Consider the following 19,578-nt stretch of genomic DNA (forward strand, 5'->3'; position numbering starts at 1 on the left):
GAAAAAGTCAAGAAAAAATAATTGGCTAAACAAATAAAGAAAATTTAAATAAAAAGGAAGCAATATCAATCGAAAATATTGAGTTTACTCCAAATCATATATTTTGACGAATATTTTACTCCAATTCATATATTTTGACCAATATTTTACTCCAAATAATATATCTTACTCCATGTATAATCCAAATCATATATTTTACTTCATGTGGATTAATAATACTCCGTAATACATAATGACAAATAAATTTCTACCAAAAGAAAAACTCAACATAACTTGTGGTAATTTTGACCAATATTTTATACAACATAGGAGTACTCAAGAACTTATATGGGTCATAGGCGCTCACACTCAAAAATTTATAATGAGAAAATTTACCTAAACTAAAAAATATATTGATTTTTTTTAATAAAATAGTAATATACTCCATCCGTTTCAGAATGATGTTCTAGTTTTTACTTTTCAGTTTTCAATGCACATTGTGTGTTATTTATATCTCTAATTATACATTAGTAAAAAAAAAATTGATATTATTAAAATACTCCTTGAAACAAATAAGTTTTTTCTTATGTTTTGGAAATCATTTACGGAGTATAAGATTCTCTTTAATTTAAATAGTGTCAGAATTCTAAATTGGAACATTATTATGGAATGGATGAGTAATGATTGGGAATGACACAAAAGATTTATAACAAAAAAGACTATAAATTCTATAATGCTAGGGTAATTTCACATATAATTTCTAAAGCTACATCAAGTACATATTTAATTCAGACTCAAAATTTAAGTGTCTTAAAAATATGAATCAAAGTTTTTTTTTTTTTAAATGCAGCTCTTATCTTAAACATAATTTGTCTTCAATGTTTCCCCGAAAAAAGTGAAAATAACAAGATCGATATGTGTTTTGTACACACATAGTACAACATGTATCATGTTTAATTAATATTGACCAATTTAAACTAATTATATTTTACACAAATTTAAAATTTTGCTATGTCGTTATTATTAATTTGTATATTATATTTTGTCAACCACACATAACAAATATAATTAAATGTTATTTCAATAAAAATATTTCTCAATTATAAATTATTGTTTACGGATAATTAATAATACTCCGTAAATAAATTTAGTAACATTTGTGTGTTGTACGGGTTCTAACATAGTACTACTTCTATAATTTGTCAACCAGGATAATATTTCGTGAGTATTCATAATTGGATAATTGCATACCTTTTTCCGGAAAACCATGTTTGGGATCCTCATTCCCATTCAAAAAGTTTAGAAGATTAGATTTTAGGTTAATGCTCATTGCCTATTAATATCATCCATTTAGAGAATTAAAGAACAGAGAAATAAAATAAACCATTACAAATCGAATTTGAATACAGAGACTCGATCAAACAAGGATTTCAAGCGACTCGATATAAACAAATATACCTTGACGGACGAGAACTGAAAGGGAGTGACGAGCGTAATAAAACCAGTATGACAAAATTCTAATCAGAATAGCGGGAAAATGAGAGGAAAATTTGGGGCTTGTATAATAAAACCAGTATGACAAAATTCTAATCTTTAGGGCCTCTGGTAAGGGGAGGAAGTATTTTCGGATGTCTGATATGTGCTTGCAAATGTATATCATAGCAAAAGACAAAATAGGAAAAAAGACAAAAAATAAATTAAATGGTACTTTTTTAAACAAAAATAATACTTTTTTTTGGGTAATAATTACGGGGTAATTTTGGTAAATAATTACGGGGTAATTTTTTGAAATTAGGGATTTTTAAAAATTAGGAATTTTAAAAAACTTTGTAACTTATTTAGTTTAAGGTAATAAAAAAGTTAAAGTCTACTAAAAGATGCCCTAAACCCTCACTCTTATCAAAACTTCTTCGTATAATTGTAATCATTCTTCTTCAAGTTAAAAAAAATTCACTATTTTTTTCAAACATGAACAACCACACTCTCTCTCCTCCCCATGTTGTTGTTTCATCTTTCTCTCACTACTACGTTCTTCACTTGTCGTCGAACCAACGATGATTAGAACCAGTAACCAAGCACAGATGTCTTTTTCCACGAAAATTAACTTATCTACGGTGTTGGAGGTCGTGTAGGGTTAAAATTTCCAGATCTAGAATTCGATTTAGGAAAGTTTTGATCTTCAAATCAGAAAGAATCAAAAGACTACTCTTTGATCTCTAGCCATTTAAGTACGACATGCAAAACCAGGTACTCTTTAATTTGGTTACTTCTTGATGTGTTTTAGGTTGAAGTTGAAAATGAGTTTGTTTGATATTTTTTAGGGTTTTCGAATTTATTTCTTTGTCAAATTGTGTCTCTTTAATTTCATGCGGGTCATTTGATGGATTTCTGCGAATTTTGCAGCTCTTGATGTTTTTTGGCTTAAAATTGAAAGTGGGTTTGTTTGATTATTATTTGGGTTGTTGTGGATTCAAGAGCATTTGCTATTGATCCAACAACTGTCTTCCTTGTAATGTTGATCTACAAATTTGCATTTTTCTATAGTGATGATATATTCCCTTGTGTGCGCGCGCACACACACTGACACACCCAAAAAGAAAGAGAGGGAAGAAGAGAAATCAAGAGAGTCAACTTTAGCCATTTGGTTGGAAATGGAAATTTACTTCAGTTTATTGTTCAATGTAGCTGGCAATAATTCTCACAGGTCAGGCAAACCAAAATACAAAATTGAGTTCCACTCAGAAGACTCGTCATATCTTCCTATAAACAAGCTGATAAAAGTGTAGATATTGGGGCTATTTTGAGCCTTTTATCATTATTTGGTTTGCCTATAATTCTTGTTGTACTTCTAGATTATCTATTGGTGATATTTTGGTTAGTATATCATTTTGGATGGCAGGCATAGACGATGGTTGGTCGACATCGATTAGTCTTATATATATGATCCGATCAATTCCTATTTCATGAGCGCTATTCAAGTTTTGGCTCAAAATACTCTCGAGCCAAGGTACAATTTAGCCTTTGTTCTCCTTGTCTCGTCTCATACGACGTGCTTTAAATTTTCTATTTTCTGGTATGGTCTAAATTTTTTGTCTTTTTGGGTATGATTTGATCGAATGTTTTATGTGAATACTTCATATTTTTTCTAGTCCGGTATGTCTGGTTTTTTTTTGTTTGTTTAGGTCGTCCATATTTTTGTTATATGTATGGTGTGATATGATTTTAGTAAATAAGAATACGTGAATTCTTGACAAAAAGAAGAAATCCGATAAGAATACGTGAATGCCATATCCAATACAAAAAAAGCTCATATAGCGACGGACCAAATCCGTCTCTAAATTGGTCAAATCTGTCGCTAAATTGGTCGAAATCAAACGTCGCCAAACAGTACCCACAACAATAGGACGAATACCACCACCGGGCTTGGCAAAAGGGGTGAGGGGAGCACTAGCAACATACTCTCCCAAACCCATAGGGCATTTTCCGGCTAAAAAGAGATTAACCACCCCAGAAATGGAGTCAACTAACTCATCAGAAACAGCCACATCAACCCCACTCAAGCAATCCATAAGGTGCTGAGCTCGTAAACCGTCCCTCCCACAAGATGTGCCACGTGGAAAACTCCTAGTCCGGTCCAAAACAACAGCAGAAGTAGCCATGAGATGATGGTCATCAACATGAATATCAGGCAAGGACGGAGCTGGGAGAGAAGGGTGTTTTGACTGTAAATCCGCAAGAGTGACCTCATTATAAGGCGCAACGCCAGAAGAAGAAAGAACACGGACTGCAGCAGTGTAATGGCCATCACCAATCTTCCTATGAGACTGCTTGATATTACGCTATGACAAATCAAGATCCTCATCAGCATCCATCAAAGTAGGGGATCCAGCTGCCAAAGCTTCCCGCAAAAGAAGCATATCACCACCCGGCTCACTCCAAGTACGAATAGCATTAGCAATGCTCTCTTCCTGTCGTTGCCGCCTTACGGCAGATGTGCACTAACGATGACTTCTCGGACTAAAGGTCTTAAGGATACATAGAGGAAACACGAGAAGTTTAACCCAATAAGAGACATCCTCAGGCCTGCAAATAACCTTATCAAGTGCGCCTCTCAAAACCTGTGAAAAAACTAAACGACATTTAGGAGGGATGGATTTCACTGTGCAAAGCCGTTTAGAAAACAATCTGTCAAGAAGAGTCACGGTAAAACCACAATCCTTTTCTTGCACCGTAGTATCCATGCGAACATCAGAAGCAAGTGACGGTTTAGAAAAACCATAGAGCACAAACCGAACAACACCATCCTCAACAACAGGTGGGGCCACAAAATCAGAACCATGACGACATTTAGCACGAAGAGCATGCGTCTTAAAACAATCCCCACAAAGCCAAATCCCCATAAGGCGGAAGGTCAACTCAGCCTCAGAAAAAATAGCCAAGTCAGTGGTTAGAGAGTGTCGTGTGACCACTTGAGCATCACCCTTACAGTGACGATCACGAAGATGAGTGATCAAAGAGCTCTTAGTAAGCCAATTTCCACCGCCGTCTTGACATCCACTAAGACCCACAAATGGACAATGAAAACGCACCACACCAGTAGGCATTATAAATAGCAAGCCAACACAACAACACCAATAAACGTGAGACTCCCAAAAAGCAAAATCCAATCACCCACAACAACTCCCAATCACAGCAACACCAACAAAAAACAAAAGCCATTGACAAAGAACTCGAGATTTCCACAAAGAACAAAAACCACTAACAAACCAACTTACTTTGTGCTTGATATTTCCACGGTTATGCCGTGGTGATGGTTGGAGACAATAAACACCAAACACAACACTGCAACAATGCAATACCGATGAACCAACAATGCTGATACACCGATGAACCAACAATGCAATACCGCGCAACTACGAACGAACCAACACTAAATAACAAGTGATACACCGACAAACAACCGCTACCACTGCTGAAACTCCGACGAACCACTGCAGACACACCGGAAAAATTCCGACGGGCGCAGAACCACCGCGACCGACAAACAACTTCTAACACCAGGAGCACCGAACTGAAATTAAAATGTCGCCAGAAAACGATCAGAAACTGCTCACAAACCCGCTTAATTCCTTCCAACACTGCCGTTCAATTCCGCCGCCTGAACCTTAAATTAACTCGCCTGAAAACTTAACCAAGATTGCCGTGAAAAATGAACCAATATTGCCGTCGAAATCCGCACAAGAACCCACCAAGAAACGCAATGAAAACCGCCTGAAAAGACGTCTGAAACACACTACAAACCTCCGCTCCCGCCGCCCCTTCGCCGGCCCTTTTCCGCCCCTTCGCCGGACCCTTCGTCGTAGCCTCCGCCGGAATACGTCGAATTGAGATGTTTTTTTAGTAGTCCTTTTTGTAATCTTTCCTTGTTTGTCCAACATTTTCCTCTATTACACCCTCGTATACAACTAGCTCACTATTTGCCCCCAATAAACCCCTTTATTATTTCTCTCGCTTACCCATATGGGTTAGATTCATGTAACAAGATTACTTATATTGGATTGTCTTAGATATCAGAAGGGACTAACATTCAAGAACGAATGGAGCATTGGATTGACTATAATTATTAAACATGACTACTTGATCACAATGTGTACCTATTTGATTTGAAAAAATAACTGTTTGGTAATAAGTTGGTCTTATAGACTTATACATAAGATTGTCATGTATAAGTTTTTGTATTTACATACCATGTCACTTTGCAAAATTATTGACTACACTTTAATTTATCCGAACACAGGATGAAAACCATGCTACCAAGTACCAACTTTATGGGATAGATTTTTCACTGATCAAGGTCGTTTATGGTTCCATAAGACAATGAGGATCATGTTTTAGGTGCATCTATGTTACTTGTCAAAGACTATAAGTCTTAATAAAATCACAACTGACATGTTATTTTTAAAATTAGTCGCCCTTCTCCATTATAGATCTCATCTCGCCACAGTTAGACGGGGTAGTAGAAATGATTTATGATCTACATGGTTGGTATGCATATGTACTTAAATTAGCATCGCACCTTATATTCCAATTATTTACGCCTTTTAAAAAGTATATAGGTCGTAGATAATGATTATGTCCAAAAACATCTCATTTTGACACAATACATGGCTAATGGAATCATATCTTATAAACATAAATGTTGTCCAGTTCCAAAAAAATTAAATTAAACCAACATTCAATGATGCCTAATGTAAGGACATTTATTTTAATGTACAATTTGATGTATAGTATAGGTTACATATTGTTGGGTTCGCGCTAGGAATGTGGTTCAAAAAAAAAAGGATAGGATGTGGATCAAATAGATCCACACCTATGACGTGAAGCCTAGAGATGTTCAATCCTAGATGGTAAGAAAGATTTTAGATGTCAGAAGGTAATTAGGACCCAACCCTCAAGACTTTGTGATTCTTAACAGTAGCTACTTCTCCATTAGGAGTGTCTACACTGTTATTAGAGGGAGTTGGTCTCATGTGCCATGGAGAAGATTGATATGCAACAACTTTGTCACTTTAAAGTGTATTTTCACAGTTTGGCTTGCCTTGCATGGTCGCTTAGCCACTTGTGACAGATTAGTAAATTTGGTGTTATTCTTGATCATAATAATCTCATATATGTGTCTTTTGCAAACAGGAGAATAAGTGTTGGATCACTTATTCTTTGAATGACAATTCCTACTGCTTGTTTGGTTGGAATTCCCTAGGAAGGCTTAAAAATGGCGGACGTATGGTTTATAGATTGACTCTAATACCAGAAAACATCTAATTTATAATTGACTCTAGTAACATTTGTTTTTGTGATATGGTAACAGAAGACGATTTCATAATGCTTCCCAGATGGCTAGCAAATAGCAATACAAAGACGAATCCATCTTATTGTTTTCTTGAGATGTTGTAAGTGTAAAAATCTCTGGACTATGGAGTTTAAGCTTTTCTTGTTTGGGTGGCTACATCAGGAAACCCTTCCAGAGGGGTTGTTACACCAAAAAATTGGTTTGGTACACCAGTATGACACAAAATTCCGCGCTCTACTCACAAAGTGTACGCCAATATCAATTTAGTCGTAGCTTATTTTCCAATTGAGTTTTTTTAGGCGGCTTGGCTGTTTAGCTTTTGTAGACATTTGACTAATACACTATAAACCTTTACCAAAAAAGAAATTCATAGATCATAATTCTAGAACTAAACTATGGTTATTTAATGTTTTATACAAGTGGCATACAATATTCAAGTACATTTTAGTATAACCAAACAATAAACATTGTAGTTATCATAATCGTTTAGAAAAATTATTTACTCTTATATTCACCTCGTTACTCCCGTGCATAGAGTGAACATGAACTACTTTCTCATTCTGTCCCTTAATACTCGCAGCGTTTTGACTTTTTGCACTATTTACATAATTCACTTTGTCCATATTTTATTTCTAGTATATGAAAATAAATATCTATACCTAGTCTATAAAAAGGATAACCATACATGATTAGCTGACACGTGGCACCTCCTTTTTTTATCCATGGATTGTTTTTTGTTAGATGACACGTATCACCTCCTTATTTCATCCATGGATTTTTTATTTTTAATTTTATTTTTCCAATTTTTCATGTTGTTTGTTATATGAAGAATTTCACAACTTCAACACATCTTTCACTTCATCTTCCTCATCCAATATCAATTCACCATTGAATTCATATTCAACATCTACTACTTCATCTCCCTCTTTAACACTTAATATTAACTCACCATATAATTTATATATTTTTTGAACTTAGAGATTTGATCACCTCTATATAAATCATATTCTCTAACTAAAATCACAAGCCCTCAATAAAATTAACACTTTAAAAAACGGCTTACCAAACACCATATAATTGCCCGTTCTTTGAACGGGCTCCAAAGCTAGTTAATATATAATTTACTAATAATTCAGATTTTGCAGCAACATGTTACATGTCCGTGGAAAATTCAGTTACTTATGGACGACGTTAAAAATTTGCTTAAACATTTTGACAGTTTTACTTCGCATCATATTTATAGAGAAGCTAACCGTGCAACAGACTACGTTGCATCCATCGGTCACCACATTCAGACCTACCAAAATATAGATCCTCTTATTGATCTTAAATTCTCTTATTTTATTTCCTTAGATAAGTTAGGATATAGTATCCTAACTTCCGTTTACTTTTCATTTTTTTTTTTTTTTTAATTTTATTACCAAGGCCCAAGGGTAGGATTTTACTTCACCTTATCTAGACGGTAAAAAGCCTTGTAAAACTATAGTTTGGTTTCTAGTTTCAACGGAATATATATAGAATTTCTAATTTCAACGGAAACCATTTTCTAATTTCCTAATCTCACCATGTTCCGGTTACACATAATCAGACTAAGCATCACAATGACATTCCAACTTAGAATGCTCCCAACAAAAAGTATAATCAGTTGCATATGAACCTCTAGATGAATACCAACCAATTTGACACCACAATATGATCTTTTTTCTCCCGATCACTCGTACATTGATATAGTTTGCTTGAACAGGGTGTTTAAAGCGTAATATAGCTTCACTTTTCAACAAATATTAACACAAATACAAATATTTCTTAATCCAGGTACTTTCTTTCCAACCCTGAATTATTTTACTTGCACACAAATTCAATCCACAAAATATACTACCTGTGAACGAAATTGTTTCGAGGAATACATTGTCCTGAAACAGATCCATAGTATTGTGCGTCCTGACATGTAATACAAACCAATCACAAAAACAAGGATCACAATCTGATAAAATGATTAAACATCTGATTGACAATACAAACAAATCACATAAACAAGGATCACAATCTGATAAAATGATTAAACATCTGATTGACTACTACGTACCTTACTGCTAGCAGAAGATTTTACGCTTTCATCAGCTGTCTTAATTTCTGCCAAATCCTCATCCTCTTGCACCTAAGAGACAAACTCGATGATTCAGAAAAATGGAACTCAAGAGGCAACGAGTTAAGACTCACAGGCAAAAGGTACAACATACTTCCACTTTCTGGCGCAAAAGAGTACAAACACAGTTAAAAACATACTATTGACAACATACACCATTTGAGAAAAATTCTTAAGACTATACTAGGTATAGTCCTTAATACCTATACTAACAACACAGTTTGTTAAAAGCAGGGTGATTGCATTTTGTCATTTGGTACCAAATGACATAGTTTGGTACTCACAACTCACAACGAATCAAAGGTAAATGTTTTTTTGGTGGGACAAACTCAATTTATTACCTGAAATTGCCATTTAGCTCTTAGTATAGGATTTAAAGACTATACAACCATTTGATAGTTAAAAATAGAGAGAGTAACAGAAATTTGTAGAAATTTGTAACTCGTGTTAAGCTAAGGCTCTGTTTGGTAGGGCGTAAAAACATTTTCATTGTAAAATGATTTTCCATGGAAAACATTTTTCAAGGGAAAACACAATTTCAAACTAATTTTCCTTTGTTTGGTAACTTAAAGGAAAATGGGAGAAGATGGTGAAGATTGAGGGGAAGAAAGGAGAGGGAGGTAAGGAGGAAAGAAGGAAAAGTGGTTTACCTCCATTTCAAATGGAAAATGGTCATGGAAAATTGTTTTCCATCCCTTATCCAACCAAACAACGTAAAATGATTGAAAAGGGGAAAATCGTTTTTCATGAAAACGTTTTACGCCCTACCAAACGGAACCTAAATGAAAGTAAAACTCGCGGGGTACTAGTATAAGAGATAAGTTACCCAAACAAATGCCATACCTGTGATATAGCCTCTTGCTGTGCTGACGGCATTCTCTTCAGAGCAAGTTGAGCGGCATCTTTAAGCTGCAAAGTTAACAAACCAAGATTAACTCTCATACCATCAACAAGAACACCTAAACAACAGATTAGGGATATAACAGGAGGACCTGCAGGGCTTTCACACGATCCCACAGTGGTGGCAAGTATGCTGACAGTTTCTTCACTGAGAGCTCAGGCGGCTTGGCATGTTTAAAGAAAGAATGCTTTTCTTGACCTTACACCAGACACATGGCAAACATTTCTGTAAAAAAACTGACAAACAGCTACAAATACACCAGTTAGATGATTATATTAGCAGTAAATAGAAAAATAGACGTATTAGCTAACTGGGATATAAGGACACAGAAACACTATATCGAATGATTAAGGAAAAACAGAAGAATAGAAGTATTAGCTAACTGGTAAGGACAAACACTCCAGTTTGATGATTATTTTAGCAGTGAACAGAAGAATAGAAGTATCACCTAACTAAGATACAAGTACACCCAGAAACACTGTGTCGAATGATTTAGGAAAAATAAATGTACAAAGTACAACCCACAGGCTACAATTTGCACAAATAATCTGGTACGATAAACCAGGCATCAGATGTGAGAGCTAATAAGTGTGAAAAATCCAATAAAATTTGAGAAGGCCATTACAATTTGTGAGGAAAGAGCCAAGAGGGGAACTACAGATAAGTTCCCACAAAAGACATCAAGTCGCGTTGGTGTGACAAATTTTAACCACTTTACAGCTAGAAACATAAAGATAAAGTTACTGACATGAAAAAATAATTAATCTTTGAGAACTTCTTATCACGGTCGCAGTAAAGCCCTGGTGGAGCATTCTGTATAGTCATAAGCAGAACCTAAAATGTAAACACACAAGGGAAAGAAGTCAGGGGCGAACGATGAAGCATCATGTTTAGTATGAATAAGATTGTTGGAAGTATTTTTTTTAAAAAGGTCGATACCTTCATTGGAGGATATTTCGAGAAGCGTGCATGACCATGAGCTAATTCGAGTTCAGCTCCTCCAAGGCTCCAAATGACCTTACGTCAGTCCTGATCCTCCTGAACAAGAAAAATGCACTCAGCAACATGTTTCAGTGTATTATATTTTAATAATCTCACCATAAATACAAGTGCAAGCCAACTACCAGAGTGGTAACTTTGGTTCCCTTAGAAGAAAAATCATCATTTTCAGTTTTAACTTTGTTAAGAGCAATATATCACGCTGACTGCACTCATTGTAAAACTCAATGAAAGAAAGGGTCAAAGGGAAATGTCCACAGAAGTTCAGAAGATTATTTGGAGGTATTCCATTTGAACAGATTGAGGAACTTAGATTAGTTTTACTATAGTTGTCATGTTAACTTTGAAAATTGTCAATAGAAAATCTAGTTAATCTAGTTTTCTAGTTTCCAGAATAGAAAATGCTATTTTTAGTGTCAAAACAGCAATGCTCTAAAGATAATTTTAGCACTTCTATATTCTGGTAGTCGACCAAAAATAGTAATATGGAGTACTTAAGTATCTAGGATACTGTTCAGCAACAGCCCAAGCTAAAGAGGAATTGAGGGTATTGCAGTTAGATACAGCTAGGAGTTTCTTAATAGAGAAGGCAGAGACACAAAGGGGTTCTTGTTAAGAGTTAAATGTAGAGAGAAGAAAGAAAAGCAAAGGTACTACTAACCAGTGCAGCCTGTGCTTTCAAGTCCTCAATATCAAAGTTCCATGCACTAACACCTCTCTTGTATTCATTCTGGTGCAGAAGAGTACAAAAACAGTTCAAAAATACTATTGACAACATGATATACCATTTGATAGTTAAAAAAAAGAGAGATTAGCAGAAAATTCAGAACTCGTGTTAAGCTAAATGAAAGTCGAGCTCACAGGTTACAAATATAAGAGAAAAGTTGCCCAAACAAATGTCATACCTGTGATATAGCCTCTTGCTGTGCTGAAGGCAATAACTTCAGGGCAAGTTGAGCGTCATCTCTAAGCTGCAAAATTAACAAACGAAGATAAACTCTCACACCATTAAATACAACACCTAAAATAACAGATTAGGGATCTAAAAGGAGGACCTGCAGGGTTTTCACACGGTTCCATAGTGGTGGCAAGTCTGCTAACAGTTTCTTCACAGAAAGCTCAGGCGGTTTGGCATGTTTAAAGAAAGAATGCTTGAGTAGCTTCTCGGCAGTAGGCCGCTTTGCTGGATCTTTCACCAGACACATTGCAATCATTTCTTTAAAAGACTGATAAACAGCTACCAAATACTCCAGTTAGATGATTATATTTGCAGAATTGCAGTGAATAGAACAGTATAAGTATTAGCTAATTAGGATATGAGGACCCAGAAACAATGTCGATTGATTAAGGGGGAAAAAAATTGTGCTTGTACAAAGTAAAACCCACAGGCTAAAGTTTGCACAAATAAGTGTGAAAAGAGGCCACATTTCATATTTCAAGTTAAGAAATCCAATACTTCCTCCATTTCTTAATAGATGCATCATACGGAAATGACACATGAACCAAGGAGAAGGAGATAGAGTGTGGTATTTACATATTTGCCATATTACTGTCCCCTTTTTTAGAAACAAAGTTCAGGACAAGAAAGTAATTTTGCACACAATAAGTTACTAAATGGAGAAATAATGCATTTATTGAGAAACATAATTAAAAGAAAAGGAATATGATGCATCTATTAAGAAACGGAGGAAGAAAATTTTAAGAAGGTCAAGAAGACGCAAGTCGCGATGGTGTGACAAGTATTTAACCACATTACAGAGAGAAACATAAAACATAAAGTTCCTGACATGCGAAACGATTAACCTTTGAGAACTTTTTATCCCGGTCATGGTCAAGTCCTGGTGGAGCATTTTGTAAAGTCATAAGCAAAACCTAAAAATGAAATCACACAAGCGAAAGAAGTCATAGTGAGCATCATGTTTTTTATACGAAGTATATAAGACCGCTGTGAACTGAACAAATAAAAAGTCAATACCTTCATATAAGGATATTTCGAGAAGGGTGCATGACCATGAGCTAATTCAAGTGCAGTTATTCCAAATGACCATATGTCAGCCCTGAACAAGAAAAATGCACTCAGCAACATGTTCCAGTACATTAAGTTTTAATAATCTCACCATAAATACAAGTACAAGCCAACTAATAGAGCGGAAACTTTGGTTCCCTTAGAAGAAAATTCATCATTTTCAGTTCTTTACTCTGTTAATAGAGTAATGTCTCATGCTGTTTGCACTCACTGCAGAGCTCAATGAAAGAAAAGGCAATGCCCTCCAGGTCCACAGAACATATATTGGAGGCATTTCATTTGAAGACATTGAGGTAACTTTTGTCATTAATAAGGGGGCAGAAGATTTTACTTTTACAAATAATTCTGTTTTTAGATAAGTCTGCAATGGCCTTCAATTCAACTATTGGATTTGATATAGTAATTTCAGTTTAAATTTGAAACACATGCTTTAGCACCTCTTCCATATCTCTGGTAGTTTTCATGTGTTGGTCTTGAAATTTCAACGTGTATGATATTAGTTGCATAAAGATCTTAGATTAATTTTACTATAGCAGTAATGTTAATTTTGAGAATTGTCAATAGAAAATCTAGTTTTCTAGTTTCCAGAAATCTCATTTTTAGTGTCAAAACAGCTTTGCTTTAAAGATAATTTTAGCACTTATATATTCTGGTGGCCGACACCAACAGTTCTACTTAAGTACTTCCTCAGTTCTTATTTAGTTGACACAGTTTGACAGAGAAACAAAGGGGATATTCTTAAGAGTTAAATGTAGAAAGAGAAAGAGATAAAGGAAAGAAAAGAAAAGCCAGGCCTTGAAGAGAATTGGTATAATCAAGAAGGAAACAAAAGCCCACTAACATAGCCCAAGTGAGGTTCCATCCTAAAACCAATTGGCAATACGAGGAGTAGCCCACATAGGTTATAAACTAAAGTTCTTTCCTTCATTTTCCGAAGTGGGACACAATACTAACACTTATCTTCTATCAGTTATGTTTTAGCTTATTTAGCTAACTGCGGAAGGTATAAGGCTCCAGGCCTCTTGGAAAAATGAAAGATTGAATCAGATATTTCAGATCAATAATATCATATATTAAAGAGAGAAACCTGAGGTGACTGCAGTGAAATATACTAAACTTTAGGCTGCCATACTGAATTTTTCGGAAGGTATAAACTATAATAGTTAAATACAAGATCATCCAAGCACCAGCATAATTGAATAACCCATTAGAATCCACTAGGGTGACCCCTTAATTCGTAACCCCTCCTATCATTTTCCTGTATTCATGTGTAAATGGTGTACAGGTGAATATAAAAAAACTCTACTTCTCCTATATATGCTTGAATGATGAATATGAGCTACATACTAATGTGTTAGGTGCAATTACTTGTTCAGTACAGGGAAAGAAAATTTGTATTATAATACAAACAATAGACGTACTTGAAATTATATCCTTTTTCTGGTAGCATCACTTCAGGGGCCATCCTGGATAGAACATAAAACATAGCACCAAAAGAGAATCAGTAAAAGGGAAACTTTCACGAACTGCAACAAACAATAAATAGACAAATTGTGCCAACTGATCCCACCAGCACGGAGTTCCAATAAATGTATTTCTCGACCGCTGCCTATCACCACTATCAAACATGCAAGCAGAAACACCAAAATCGGCAAGCTTCACAACCCCATTAGTATCAAGGAGGATGTTCCCAGCCTGCAATTAAGAAGTTGTATTAAAGTACTTACAATCATAGTCATAATTTACAATTGCACTGTATAAGCATTAATAAAACATAAGTAAACAACCTTAACATCACGATGAATATGTCCATGCTGATGGAGATACTCCAAAGCCTTGAGTGATTCTTTCAAGATGGAACAAATTACAGGTTCCTCAAACCCATCAGGGTACGCTGTCTGCATCAAGTGTAAGCAAGAACCTTCAGCCATAAATGGCATAACAACCCAGAGGTTCCGATCCACGACAAATGAACAAAATGCTCTGACAACATTTGCATGATCAATCAAACTCATCATTTGTGCCTCCCTCCTAATGTCATCCTGTATAAGAACGACGTTTTTGATAAACAAAGAGATAATATTATATGCAAACTGCTAGCTTTTATATGCCTAAATAAAAGTGTTGTCAACAATACCGTTGTTCCAAGGCATTTATAGATGCTCATTGTTGAAATTATAATAGAGATGAGAGAGGGGAAAGAATATAGAAAAATTATACTTCCTACGTTCCGTACATATCGCACCATTTGGTTTTTTACACTATTCACACTACAACTTTGGCCATTTTTTGTGATTCATACGTAAGTCATGTGGCCATGTGGGGTCATGTTAGATTCGTATAATCCTATTGATACATATTTTCTAAATATCAATTTTTTATAATTTTTACGTACACATAATTTGAGATATTAAGAGGAGTAAAAGTCAACCATGGTGCGATATTTATGGAACGGATGAAGTACTACTATTTCATATTTTCATTCAATCCAATTAATTAAGTTACATTAAAATACCTTTTATATGCTCATAAAACATACTTCACTATAACTCATTATAGCCCACTAACAATACACTAATATGAAGCACTAAATCCAACACTCAGTAACCACAAATGCAAAGCTCTCTATACTGAGAAAAGGAAGGACCGGTTTTTTGAATAAAGATAAATTTTCACTACACAGGCTACAATATTTTATATGGAGCCTTTTTTTTTTGGAAACAAAGAATAGTTCCAACTTCGGTTTACATTGGACCAAATCGGATGTCTTGCCAAATTAACCTTAACTTTTTTTTCCTGTGAAGTTGTAGGACAGTTGATATTTCAATCTGCATTTTTCTTTGATTGTGTCCTCATCCCAAAGAGATAATATTATATGCAAACTGCTAGCTTTTATATGCCTAAATAAAAGTGTTGCAACAATACCGTTGTTCCAAGGCATTTATAGATGTTCAGTAGCCAACAAAGGCAAAGCATAGAAGTAAAACTTCTGATATGTTCAACAACTCTAAATAGTCCATTATAATAGCTAAAACGTTAATTCACACTGGAAAACAAAAGGAATTGTCATGCATGCAACCAAACTGTAAACATTCATAATTACAGTCATCAGGCCTAATAGGCTATAATGAAACCAACAATATAGGAAAAGGCAAAACAGATCATAGCAATACACCAAAATTAACACAAAAATTCAAAATTTGAAGTTATTGAACTACCTAGACTAGAGAATTCCCCAAAAATCCCTAAAAGTTCACAAATTGATGATCAAATTGGTCAACAAAACAAATTAAAACACAGAAATTAACAAAAATCATACCAAATTACTATTGCATCGATCAAGATCCAAACACTTGATAGCAACGACCTCGTTATAAGGAACATAGATCGCTCGGAAAACCGTCGCACTTGCACCATATCCAATTTCCTCCAGAAGCTTATAGTCATTGGCGTTGACGGAATAACTCCGTTTACCATGTCCAGACTTCCCCATACCCTAAAACCGATCAGAAAACCACTGAATTTCCAACTCCAAAATCACCGCTGGATTTCAAAATCAAAAACCAAAAAATACAACCAGGGTATAAAATTATATATATACTCTCCTGTTAGGGTTGTTCAGAGTTTTATTTAAACATAAACCAAATCGTGTCGCGTTTCACCCCTACTGTTGATGATGAATACCTAGTAGGCCAGTACTACTCTCTTAAAAAAACAGTACTAGGATATTACGATTAGTTTATTAGATTTTGCCCTTATAAATAATAGTAATAATAACGTATAATTTACCTTTTTTTTAACGCTAAACATGTCTGAAAGTTTATTAACTTTATTATATTATATAGAGTACCAAAATGATTATTATATTAAAATAATTATTCAATTACAACCAAAATTAAAACATATAATTAACACATAATCAAAACGAAAAAGAAATAAAAATATTTATTTTCAGCATAATAAACGAAAAGGAAAAAATCAAAGTTTGAAATGTCGCGCTCCTACACAGGAAAGCGTTTCTACAAATGTCTACATGCCACATGACGCTCTTCATCAATCCATAAATCAATGTCATTAATCCACTTTCATCTGAAAAATGAGAAATATAGTTTGCATAAGATGTGAACCTGCAACCTTTAATTTCAACACCAGAGCATTATCCAATTGGGCTATGAGTTTTTACATGTTAATTAATATTAATGCAATACAGAATAATTATCTCGTGAAAAAAATTCAACATAAAATAATTAAAGAATATAATAATTAATTGTTATTCACATAATAATTTGGGGCATCACTCGAACCAAAAATAATACTATTATTCCATATAATTATATAAAGCCCTGTTTTTTTTTTTTTTTTTTGCTTAATTTCAGTTTCAGAGTTATTTTTCAGTTCAGTTTAGTTCACGAGCATTCAGTTCAGTTCAATTCAATTCAATTCAACTTATTATTATTACTAATTATATATTATTATTATTATAATAATAATATATAATTAGTAATAATAATAACAATAATAATTATTATTATTATATTACTATTATATTATTCTTTATTATTAACTTATTATTTATTACTTATTAATCCCTCTGTCCGGAATTATTCTCCCCGCTTTGACTGACTCATGCTTTTAAGCAATATTATTGTCTTCATATTTAATTAATTATTTTCCCCTTTCTATATATAAACTATATATTGAGTATATGACAAGTAATTTTATTATTCATTTATTATGTCAAGAATCTAAAATAATGTTTAGATTATTGATTTGAAGAATATTGTAACATTTTAACATGTAAAGAATTACAATACTCCACAATATTACTGAATACTCCAGATTTTAGCCCATGTGATGCACGGATAATTATTAAATGGTTAAGTTAAAATAAACCTGTTATATATACCAACTGCTATATTTTATACTACCTCCGTTCCTAAAAGTTCTTTACGCTTTCCGTTTTAGTCCGTTCCTGAAAGTTCTTTACACTCCTACTTTATTCCATTTTTACTCTTATTTGGCCCACCATAACTTACCCACTCACATACTTAATATTAGTTTCCACCCACTCACATTGTTGGACAATTTATAGCCACTCATTTTCCATTTGTTACCCCACCATCACATGTTCACCAAAATTCCTTAATTACCGTGCAAATAGTAACCGTAAAGATCATTTAGGAACGGAGGTAGTATATAGGAGTAGATTAGATTAGTTTTTGATTTTTGATTGAATTTCATTTTAGATTTATTTTTTAATTATTATACTGTTTGACTTTGGATGAAGTTGTATATGCGTAATATTAGTAATTAATCAATAAAAATATCTATGTGACATCTAATTATTTATCTACGTGGCACTCGACGTTTTAAATTCAAAAATAAATTTGAAATTTTATTTTTTATTGGCCAAAACCATTATATTTCTTATGTGGCACTTTAATATTGGATTAGTTTTTGGATCGAATTTTATTTAAGATTAGTGTTTGATTTTGGATGAATTTTATTTTAGATTTAATTTTAAATTATTAGAGTGTTTGATTTTGGATGGAGTTGTATATATTAGTAATTAATTAATTAAAATATTTATGTGGCACCTAATTTTTAATTCAAAAATAAATAAGAAATCTAATATTCCATTGGCCGAACCATCAGAGTTCCTACGTGGCGCTCTAATAATTCAGCAAATATGCTACATTTATATATGTAATATTAGATTCTCTAATATTACATTATACTCCGTGTGTTACTAATAATTATAATTCTCCAAAGTATCAAAATTCTCTCAATCTCAATAAATAAATTTATGCCTTTCTAAAACCTAAATCTCCAAAAGCACCTTGATTTGCAAATATGTATCCCAACTGATCAAGTTTGGAATTTTTGAGGTTGGATCTTTATTCCAGAAGAATTGTACATACATTTGTATAACTTTTTCTTTACTGAGTTAGGGGTGCAAAGTTTTGCAATTTTTTTAGTGTGCTTTAGAAGCTAAATTTGAATGAGTTAAGATTGATCTTCCTAAATGAGAAAGAGAGTTAGCTTTCTACTTAACTAACAGGTTTTGAATAAAAGAGATTTTATTTGCCGTCTCATATGTAAAAATGAAGGGGATCTTCATGCGAGAAGCGGAGTAACTCAATTGATCTTTTGGCCATTCACGCAATAAAAGTTAAGTTGTCTAGCTAAGAGTTATGCGTACAAAAATAAGAGGTATGAAGACAGTGGATCTCCTTGTCTTAGTCCGGGTGGAATTGGTTTGAACGGAATTCTTAATACCTTGTTGATGTTGTATTAAGATCTAATTTCCTCACCTGATGTTGTGGAATGCGACGGTCTTTGAAGATTCTGAAATTGAGTGTTGAAAAGTTCATGATTAAAGTTGATACGGGACGTCTGAGTTGAAAAATAATAGGAGGATGGAGGTATATGGTTTGAGAAGTTATAGTCTCATAGATGAGTCTAAAGAGTAAAGCCAGTGGATAATAAAAAATAATTAGTCATCAAATAAAATAACATTTCTCTCTCTTACTTCGTATATTTTACTCATGACCATCCCGACCATTAACCCTCGATGGTCGATGGATGACTAATTAAATTTAGTCATCTTTTTCTCTTTTCTACTTTTATCCTACCCATACCAAAATAAAGAAATAAAAAATAAACAATCTTATTTT

The 19,578-nt window shown here is 33.9% G+C and overlaps 1 protein-coding gene across 3 annotated transcripts; it reads right to left on the reverse strand.

The window, feature by feature from the left end:
- Positions 1-8,495: 8,495 nt before the first annotated feature.
- LOC110796296 (uncharacterized) lies at positions 8,496-16,632 on the reverse strand. 3 transcript variants are annotated; one of them, XM_056831507.1, is made up of 15 exons: positions 16,221-16,579; positions 14,689-14,943; positions 14,472-14,596; positions 14,323-14,367; positions 12,851-12,932; positions 12,679-12,747; positions 11,931-12,101; positions 11,781-11,846; positions 11,537-11,605; positions 10,816-10,914; positions 10,625-10,710; positions 9,968-10,112; positions 9,819-9,884; positions 8,916-8,987; positions 8,496-8,770 (listed from the first exon to the last, which is right to left on the reverse strand). In XM_056831507.1, the coding sequence occupies exons 1-10, from the start codon at positions 16,392-16,394 to the stop codon at positions 10,900-10,902; spliced, it is 1,071 nt and encodes a 356-aa protein (XP_056687485.1). In that variant the 5' UTR covers positions 16,395-16,579; the 3' UTR covers positions 8,496-8,770; positions 8,916-8,987; positions 9,819-9,884; positions 9,968-10,112; positions 10,625-10,710; positions 10,816-10,899. The 3 variants fall into 3 exon arrangements, with proteins under 3 accessions (XP_056687485.1, XP_056687486.1, XP_056687484.1); XM_056831508.1 differs by having other exon boundaries at positions 9,968-10,123; XM_056831506.1 differs by lacking the exons at positions 8,496-8,770; positions 8,916-8,987; positions 9,819-9,884; positions 9,968-10,112 and having other exon boundaries at positions 10,341-10,710; positions 16,221-16,632.
- Between the last annotated feature and the right edge of the window lie 2,946 nt (positions 16,633-19,578).

This window comes from Spinacia oleracea, chromosome 6 (genome assembly GCF_020520425.1).
Source record: "Spinacia oleracea cultivar Varoflay chromosome 6, BTI_SOV_V1, whole genome shotgun sequence".
Taxonomy (NCBI): domain Eukaryota; kingdom Viridiplantae; phylum Streptophyta; class Magnoliopsida; order Caryophyllales; family Amaranthaceae; genus Spinacia; species Spinacia oleracea.

Coding starts and splice junctions, on each gene's coding strand:
- LOC110796296 (XM_056831507.1), bottom strand. CDS start 16,394: ATGGGGAAGTCTGGACATGGTAAACGGAGTTATTCCGTCAACGCCAAT. Junction 12,748..12,850: donor CGAAATATCCTTATATGAAG/GTATTGACTTTT, acceptor TTTCATTTTTAG/GTTTTGCTTATGACTTTACA. Junction 11,847..11,930: donor ACCGTGTGAAAACCCTGCAG/GTCCTCCTTTTA, acceptor TTAATTTTGCAG/CTTAGAGATGACGCTCAACT.